Genomic DNA, 10009 nt, shown 5'->3' on the forward strand with positions numbered 1-10009 from the left:
ACCATATTCATTGTAATTTTTCTCTAATTTATAAATAACTGTAAATTGTCATCCCAAAATGTAAAAAAAGTTATTTACACTTAACGTAGCTATGGTAGGAAGGGTTGATTTAATTGAATTTTGAGTTTAGCTCCAGTTCACCTTCCTTTTATTGCAGCATCTGGTCTCTGACGCTAACTTAGACTTGACTCCTGGAATCTGGAGTCATGTTTGTGCACTCAATTGTGTACCTGATGAGACAATGAGACTACCACTTCACCTATTTATAGGAGTCGCTGATATCGAAACAATGTAAATGTTCGTTTTGAGCTTCCTCATAGTCGACTTTCTTTGGATCTCTTCAGACGAACATGACTCCAGATTCCAGGAGTCAAGTCTCAGACAGTGTCAGATACCAGATGCTGCAATATAAGTTATTTACTTTCACATCTCAGAAATTATTTACTCTAATATCATTCCAATGCAATAATATATACATCACTCAATTAGTTATCTCTGTAAATAATGTAGTTGTACTGGGTGAGGCAGTATGTATAGTGGGATAACAAGATTGGTCTATTGACATAAAACAAAATGCTTTCCCCGTAAAACATGGAGAGTCCATTGAAAATATGTTCATCAAAATCTATTTACAGGTGTTCCAAAATTAAGAGTCAATTCTAACAATTTTTTAATGTAAGCATATGGCTAATCATACATAATTTTAAAGGTCTTGTTAAAAGGATCTCATCGGTGAAAACAGAATTCACTTATCTCAATTTTTTTTAAAATGTGTTAGCGTTTTTTTTTTTTTAATGTTGAAATTTACGGAACACCTGGTAGTCTTTTATCCATTTGAGTTTTGTTTATTCCAATTCCGATTTGGCAATTCATGGTTTTCATACTTTTTAGTTTTGCGTGTTCCTTTGTAAAATTGGATTTAAAAGAAAACTATACCGTTTTTATTGACTATTTACATTATGTTTTTGAGAATAAACTTATCTACACATTTTATTAAACATTTTTCATTGTTTATAGGCAATTTAACGGAGTTATTGTAGTCCAAATGTTAAAAAGTGTGTTTTCGACTCTAACCTTTTTTTGCTTTACTTTACCCCGATTTTCTCTTAAATTATTGTGGAGATTGAGTTCTGGGACGGATTTTAAAGATTTTTCAGCAAATTTTACATAAAAATTACCTAAATAACAAACTCAATTAACACCCTATAAAAATTTCAATGTGAGTTATTTTCACCGACGGAGCTGAAATCTTTGAACCTGTATAACTTGCCAACAAAAAATTTCCAGACCCACATTTATATGAACTTTTTTCATTATTTTCATGAGAGGAATAAGGTTGTGCAGTGAAACAACCTCCTAAAACACCCTGTATATTGTATTTGTTTCTTTATACACTTAAAGTATGATATTCAATTCAGGAAGGAGAGGAGTTTCCATTTTTTACATACATCTATGTATGAATATAATTTTAAACCGTAACAACTATATTTCTGAAATCAGTATAGAATTAAGAATTTAATGTATAAACTGTATTTATACATTAAATTTACATGACTACATGTTATGTATAGAACAAGATATATATTAAAATGATTGACTATGCATTTACATAGTTCTTGAAGAATCATCAATGGTAGTAAGCGGCTCAAAATTAGAAATTCATTCCAAAATATTTCTGTGTTCTTTTATGAATAGAATGATGTGTAATATGTTACATTTGGAGTCAAGTTTTTATTTGTAATAAGGTTTAAAAAAAATGTATGAATGGTTGACCTAAAACACTGTGCCGCTACAGTAATTTTTGTGCTACTTATAGTGTTGAAACTGCCTTGTATAAGAAAAAGAGCTAAAGGTTAAAAATATCTTGTTTTGCCAGGCGAAGTTAGGGCTAAGAAGCTATCTCTGACAACCTAGGGACCAATGGCTTAAAGGCGACTTCCAAAACACCAATGACCAGGCAGGCGGACTGCTTGCAAGAACAGGATCGTTCAGTGGTCACCCATCTAAGCAAAAGCCACGCTTGACATTAAAATCTTGTGATATACCCACAACAATGCACCATTGGCATTTTTGTATTCCCTGTGTAACCAATGTTAGGTAAAAAATAAAACACAATCATATAAAATCAATATATTTTCATAAACCATACTGTAGGCCTAATTTAGAATTACTATTCTAACCTAATACAGAACAACCATTTGGCCTATACCTATTAATTATTTACAAGTACTACAGTATGTATATATAACATCATTGACTTAATTAATATCAACAGAAGTGGGGCAGTAATCCGTCACACACACACAAACCTACTCTACAATTTGCTGATTGACTAGAACTTGACAAGCCTACTCACTAATTATATTCTAAATTTGAGCAAAACAACACCAATTAGTTGTATACTTAGCAACACCAATCAATTCCCTTACGAGGTAACTCAATTTATTTTCACTGAAACAGAAGAGCAAATTGTAAATTATTATCTCCAGGATGTTGGCAAATTCATTGGCAAACTGGTTGAATTGATTCAAAGAAAAGGGTTTAGAAGGAAACAGGATTTTTTCAGACATTTGCCGTTTTTCATTGATACAAAACAATCACTAAAAACAAAGAAAAGGGTTTAGTGAAAAAGAAAACAGTACATTAGTTTATTTCAATACTTTAAAAATACTTTGTGACAGTGACTAGATTTTATCAAGACAAATAAATATATTTTTTTATTAACCTTCTCCCAGTGAGGGGTAAAAACACACAGACAGTGAAATAACGCGTAACTGTGAAACAAAATACACAGATTACAATGCTACATGACGTGATCTGTGTATTTTATCCCATAGGAACTGATAATTTCGCTGTCTGTGTATTTGTACTCTAAGTTTTTGACAGGGTACATAGCACTAAAAACCGTGTTTCTTGTTGTACTTTAACAGTGCTGTAAATAACATTCACAATTACGTACAAGTTTTGTTCCAATGGACTGGGTAAACCTACAAAACGCGAATATATATCCAACGAATGAATTGGTTTAACCACGCTTGGACCAAAAGCGCTTTGCAGTAAATCAACTGGGAGAGGGTTAAGCTAATAATACATTAATGTACAAAAAACTGAAAATAAACCAGTTTATCTAAATACTAAGAGGATACGAGTTTAGCTGCTGGCTGTGCATATGAACACGGTTATAACAGGTTATAAATAAAAATCTGTCTAAGTCAAAAAATATTGCACTTCAGAAAGTTCAATTTCAGTGTCTAATGAATTGTTAAATAAATAATTGAATATCTGTTGATATTAATGGCTTATAATTTATATTTAATACCGATCTTCCTATGTTAAACTGTTTATTAGAATTCAAAGATTAAAAACTAAGTTTTTAAAGTGAAATATTTTTGGACTTATAACACAGATTTAAGCCTCAGGTATACAGCAGACAGCTACCCTGTATGCCCTCTTAATTACGTAGCTTATTACTGATATGTCTCCTTATGTATTACTTAACACAGTACGTAAAACAACAACATAGTAATGCACCCACCAGTTTGGCCTTAAGTGGGACCTGAGGAAACAAAATGTGTCAACAACTTAAGGGTTTTTACAGAAAGCGGATTTATGGTCAATATCAGCTTATAAAAGAGCCAATTTTTAATAGGATTTTCCACTATAACATGTCTTTTGTGCCTGGAAGTCAGACTTTGATATTCAACATATGTTATTAATACTCAAGAGACGGTATAAAATTAGTAATTGGAATAAAAAAAAAAAACTGTGAACAAGCGTAATAGACTACTACTAGGAATATTAATTCGCAGATACCTTTAACTCTTCCACATTAACATTAATATTTTGATATGAACTTTTCAATGACTTATTTTAAAAGATATTTATTAGGATAGTTTGCATGGGTCGATGTGTTGGGCCATGTTGGTCCTCATACAGGCAGTGTGTGAGCTTTGACCAGCGTGCACTGCCACCCTGAACAATTTCCCTGAGGGCATGCAGACACACACCTTGAACTGACTGATAAACGGAGAACCCGAGGTTCCACTGGGAGCTTGTGGCATTTGACTCATATCGATGGACACTCCTTTGGTACCATTTAAAATTATACTTCCGTTAACACTTTTTAGAAACAAAAACTGGTCCGCCGACCACAGAATGTTCTTCCCCTCCATCCTCGTTCCTTCATTTCCTTTGAACCGAATGTATGAGTCGGATCTCAGCACCAAATTTTCATCGACAGCACTGGTCACTCTGGGAGTGGTAGCGTAATCCACGTGCAGGTGTCGCACACCGTTCGGAAGCCCAAAATTAGGATTTTTCGTCGAGAATATTTCCTTACCACTCTTCGGGTCTTTGACTTGGAATGACTGAACTCTATCAAAGAGCACTTGGTCCTCTTCTAGAGTCATGACTCTTTTACGAGATTCTCGTTCTACAGAAACAATATCTAATAGTAATTGACTTTTATCTGCGGTTATTACCAATGGTTTGTCTCTGTATCCCTCGATCAGGCCGTCTCGTTTGTATATCTGCCCCAAATCGGTTTTTTCCCCGTACAATTTTACTAGGGATTGGTCAGGTATTATTTCTAAACTTTCCATTCCCAGCCCAATTCTCAGCACACTTAACATGATCAGTAATAAAATTAAATTGGCTAATGCTAGAACACATATTACAGCTACAACAGTCCAAAACAAGTATGTCTTTCGTCCCCTCAGGCCAGTCTTGTGAAGATCTTCCTCGTGGACAGGCACGTATCCAGCACTAAAACAACATCATTTTGTGCTTGAAACAATTTCAAAACTTTCTGAAGCCTTAACTGCTGACATAAAACTAAATTCTTTAAATTTGTCTGTGCAATCAAAGAATTTTAAATGGTCAAGTTTACACAAGTGGCATCAGTTCAAAGTCACTAACATCAAAATGAAAGTGTCATTAAAGTAATGTGTGCAAATAAAATTTACATTAACATCCAAATCCAACTGCCAGCTAAAATGATATTGGCTCTGAAATGTGTCATGGTTTTTAAACTTTGTGCTGAATTCCAATGATTTCTTTGCGACTTTTATGATAGGCTAGTAAATTTAATTATTTATTATTTAGTTTTAATTTAATGTTCATGCCCATGTCAGTTATTCATATGTTTATATTCTTCACAGCTGGAACAGACAAGGACTTTTGGTAACTGAGTAATGAAAGAATAAAGGTGAAGCATAAATAACAACTAAGTCTCCAGCAAAGTCTTACGAAACAAGTACATACACTTAAGAAATCAGTGTGGATAATGTTTGAATTACCTTTAGGCTTGGTTAGATGTTATATTTGCAAGTATTTAATTTTTTTATACTAGTAATTGTTGTATATAATTGCAATAACACAAGTGGTCACAAATTAACGTTATTTACTCAGTGGTGAATAACACTCCATCTATAATTTCACCTCACAAATTGTTAAGAGCATATTCAGAAAAAATTATTGTGTTATTAAAATATGTAATAATGTAAATATTAATAACTATTATGTTATTAAATACATAAATGTTGCTAAAATTGTGACAGCTAAGGAAAAAATGTATGTAGAAAATTATAGCTGCAAAAGTGTAATAAGTGTAAAAGAAACTTATCATACTGTAACCAGTTTAAAAAACTACCAATTACTATAAAAAATATAATTAAAAAACTGATATAATGCTACTGGAAATAATCCAACAAAACTACTTGTCTGTGGAAACTAATTTTTCTTTAACTACTGCCTGAAATCAAATTAAAAAATTTATTTTAAAAACCATAGGTGTTTTATATTGGACCTATAGAAATCACTGTATCTACAAGTAACCACAACATGGACAACAGTAGAGTTAATAATAATGTGACACTAGACAAATATATATCAATTGATGTTTTAATGAAGGACAATAATCAATAAAAAGTTACCTGAGAAATTTAAAATTGTCCGCTGAAACTGATGGGACTGCTGACTTAATGACAGAACAATTACAATATCTACACAAAGACATTCAACTCCACAGTGTCATATTTTGAGAAGACAGGAGGGTGGGCATTCCTGCAGAATACGGGCATATGCCGTTATATTCGGAGTACTTCTTTACAGATAACAGGCATAGCAAAATGTGAAGGTTTCTAGCGTAAATAATAGTCTACGTATTTGTATTGCCTTCACCATTGTGGAATTGATTATGCTGGAATGATATCAGATCACTATAGCCAATGGTAGCCCACTGCGGACATGTGGAGCACTATTCTGCAACCACACTGGATCACGTGGCAGAAGCAGCATAACATGTACAATACACGGAGATTGAATTTTGAGTTTAGCTCCAGTTCACCTTCCTTTTATTGCAGCATCTGGTATCTGAAGCTGTCTCATACTTGACTCCTGGAATCTGGAGTTATGTTCGTTTAAAGAAATTCAAAGAAATTCCAGGAATTTCCAGATAAACTACCGGAAAAATTCTAGAAAAACCAGATTCCAGGAGTCAAGAGACACAATTGAATCAAGCCTTCCTACCATAGCTATGTTACACAGAGATTGTTTCCTAGCCTGCATATCCCTTGGGACAGCAAGGTAGTTCAGAAGTTATTGAGACCATTAACCAACTTGTAAAGAAAAAGGTGAATCAAATTACGTCTTGGCTGTAATGACTGGATCTGGAACAACTCCTCCAACATGGATATGGGTGTCGAAGTACAAGAAGCCGTATTATGCTTAACCTTAAGTCTTATGTTTTGACATCTGAAGAAGAGGATTATTACAAAAGGTTTATTCCCTCGTAGCACCAAGCTGTGAACTTAGTGCATTTCATTAACATTACACAAATCTAAGACATTAACTGGTTTTTTGACTATACATTATTGAAAAGTTAAAAATAAATGTATGTAGACACTAAAGGTTCAAAAACCGTCTCAAATTGTACTATATTTATTATTTGACTTGTTTTTATCACAAGTTATTAGTAACCATGTAAAGCTACATGGTATGGTATGTATGGCCTTTGGTATGATTGTAAATACCATTTAGGCAGTTTGATTGTAAATATCTTAATAATAAGCCTACTCGTTTTAATTCCTGCCTCGATAACACTTTTACCAATATTCCACTCGAGCTGAGTAGTACCTGTGTAGTTCCTGTTGATATTAGTGATCATAGTGGCCTAGAGACAAGTCTGAAAATATCATCTGTTCCTGACGCCAATATGTTATGTATTTCAGCCTACTTAAATACTTTAAAAATTATATAGGACACTACATAATTAGGCAATTTTAGCATGGTCTCATACTAAAATAACTTACCTAAATGTGTTTAAATAAATACTAGCCTCCTATAAAATGAATCTAAAACATATAGTTTTTTGCAAAGATTTGAACATTCCTGTATACTTTTACCTTTTCCAATGAGATATGTCTGTCCAAAAATCACAAATCAGATAAGTAAATAATTGATCATTGTCTGGTTCTATGTCAAAAATTTAAGTCTATGAAATTATTGAATGAATTCAAAAATTAAAAATTACAAAAATCCACTTAAAACAACACTATTGGCCCCGGTACATTAAGATCAATGGGATATTTGGGATATAACATACATTGCGAACATGTTAATAATTAATTTGCATGCCAGTGCCCCTAAAAAGTGGTTTTAGATCCTTAGACATAATGCTGCTATAGTAAATAATAATCTTAATTTATAATAAGAAGTTATTAAAACTTCACTTACACATTTTTTTCATGTTTTGCCCCCAAAAACATTTTGTTTTGAAGGAAGAAAGCCACATCGTCGATGGATTGACACAATAAACATTTCTTAAATTATTCAAATGTAGCAAAACAATTAAAAAACTTGTTTAACCTTCAAACTGCCAAAGGCGTAATTTGTGACTCATTTAATAACTGCATATGAACTGGCAGAGTTGTAATCTGCAACGCATTAAATATCATCTATTATTTGGTCTTAGTTCCAATAGTTGTCGCTTGATTCAGATTAACAGTTATATCATCATTTTTGTAAGAACATACTAGACCTATCCTTTATATTAATGCAAATTCCTTTTATATCATATATATAAATATTTTTCCTTCTACTGGCCGCTCAAATCTGACAACTATTTGTGTGAGATGTTTAAGACGGCAACTGTTACTGGTTTGGTTGTTTTATCATTGTTATCTTTTGTTGTTATACAAAATGGATCGCAAGTTTCCGCCTCTAGTAAAATTTGTGTCTTACGGCTTCAGCACTTCTAGAAGGATGCAAAGGTGGGTCAGAAAAAAACTGATGCTGAAGATGAGTCTGAGTAAACACTACTATACTTTTGTGACCTCTGTCTTGTATATAGAGTCTATTTTTTGTAAATATGATTCTGTATATATTTTTGATTAAAAAAAGTGTGGCCTATCTTTAAAAACAAAGGTTTGACTTTTGGTAAATAAAATTTTAATTAATTTCATACTACACAGCTCATTCTTCTGAGTAGATTGGCATACTTTCTTATATGTGTTAATGAACACGTCTTTCGGAGTGTTAATGAACAGCAAACAAGATTTTGTATGAGGTTAATAAAGAATTACTGTATGATACCAACAGAAAGCAGAGATCAATAATAAAGCAAATGAAGGCAATCCAAACTAATTTTCAAAGAGATGGTTAAAGGAAATGTAACTGCATCAGATATTGGGTTATGAATTTAAAAATATTTTGTAACCTTTAAGGCATGGAGTATAACCAACGGCCACCACAACAACTGAATCATCAATATTCTAAAATTACAGTCTAGTCTTTGAATGTCTGGACAGTCAAAGGTATAATCCAACTGTTTTTATATCTCGAAAAATAATAATTTAATGATGAGTGAAAAAACTATCTAATCTAGTCTATGTGTATTTATTAATGTAGCCTAACAAAGTAGTGCAACATCTAAATGCTTGCTTTGTTCCTTTTTTTCTATTTTGAAGGATAAACATGTCTGACAGCTTGTGACACAAATAACACATGGTCATCGCCATTGTATGTGCAGCCTTTACTCAAATACCATACAAATAATTTTATTTTGTTTGAATTAATTTTAAAACAATATTGTTATTCAATACATTACAAAAAGCTAGAAATAATGAATTGTAAATAACTATAATTAAAATGTTTTGTATTCAATAGTTGAGGTATTTATAATCGATAATTTGGTTACCTGATGTGATATATTGTGGTGGTGGCCGCTTACTATACTGAAGCCCCTTTAATCAAGACTCAAGATGAAAGTTTAATTAATTTTATATTAATTAATTTGTATTTTTACTGAATATGTGTAAAGAAAAAATCATTTACACAATTTTAATTGCAGAAATTGAACTTGCTAAATTAAAGAACTTGGAATATTCCATGATTACAATAGCCCCTCAATATTTTATTAATTATGTATAATTTTAATATTTAATAAACCCTCACCTCAGGTTGTTATTATGATGTCTGTTAATGTTTCTTTTTAAAAGAGATTTGTCTCTAATGGATAATGTTCCTAGCACATTTTCTGAAGGCACTTCTGAAGCAGGAGAATCTCTAGGCGAGGCCATCTCTCTCTTCTCATTGATCTATTATTCTTAGAAAAATAACTTTAGACTGGAAAATGTCACTTCCTTTCATAAAACATATTGTGTGTTAAAAATCTCCCAATTCATTTCTAAATTCACACTAAAATAGTGAACAGGGTGACTGTGTTCGGTTAAAAATAACTAACGATCCAATTGTTATTATTTTGAATCTAGTGACACTGATAAATTTAGCAGACGATACAACTGTACAAGATCTGTTTCGGATTTTGAAAAACAATCATCTCAGAACAAAATGCATTATTGATAATAACGTCTTTGAAACTTATAAAGCCAATAAAACATTTGTATAGAGCATATTATAAACAATCTTAACACCATTGTCCTTAGAATTTAAAAACGTTATAACGAACTAACTCCAACGTTATAAAATGTTTAAGGTACCTTTTTTTACA

General features: G+C 32.2%; 1 protein-coding gene across 2 annotated transcripts; it reads right to left on the bottom strand.

The window, feature by feature from the left end:
* Window positions 1-2115: 2115 nt before the first annotated feature.
* LOC124353084 (beta-sarcoglycan-like) lies at window positions 2116-9893 on the bottom strand. 2 transcript variants are annotated; one of them, XR_006921566.1, is made up of 3 exons: window positions 9454-9893; window positions 2643-4764; window positions 2116-2600 (listed from the first exon to the last, which is right to left on the bottom strand). XR_006921566.1 is itself a non-coding variant. In XM_046802900.1 (2 exons), the coding sequence occupies exons 1-2, from the start codon at window positions 9576-9578 to the stop codon at window positions 3885-3887; spliced, it is 1005 nt and encodes a 334-aa protein (XP_046658856.1). In that variant the 5' UTR covers window positions 9579-9893; the 3' UTR covers window positions 2116-3884. The 2 variants fall into 2 exon arrangements, 1 of the variants encoding a protein (XP_046658856.1); XM_046802900.1 differs by having other exon boundaries at window positions 2116-4764.
* Between the last annotated feature and the right edge of the window lie 116 nt (window positions 9894-10009).

The sequence above is a fragment of the Homalodisca vitripennis genome, chromosome 1 (genome assembly GCF_021130785.1).
Source record: "Homalodisca vitripennis isolate AUS2020 chromosome 1, UT_GWSS_2.1, whole genome shotgun sequence".
Lineage (NCBI taxonomy): Eukaryota > Metazoa > Arthropoda > Insecta > Hemiptera > Cicadellidae > Homalodisca > Homalodisca vitripennis.

What these genes read in the sequence shown, in the direction of transcription:
- LOC124353084 (XM_046802900.1), bottom strand. Translation starts at nt 9,578, where the DNA reads ATGGCCTCGCCTAGAGATTCTCCTGCTTCAGAAGTGCCTTCAGAAAAT. An exon ending in CATCATAATAACAACCTGAG is followed by an intron (nt 4,765 to 9,453) that starts GTGAGGGTTTAT and finishes ATGTTGTTTTAG; the next exon opens with TGCTGGATACGTGCCTGTCC.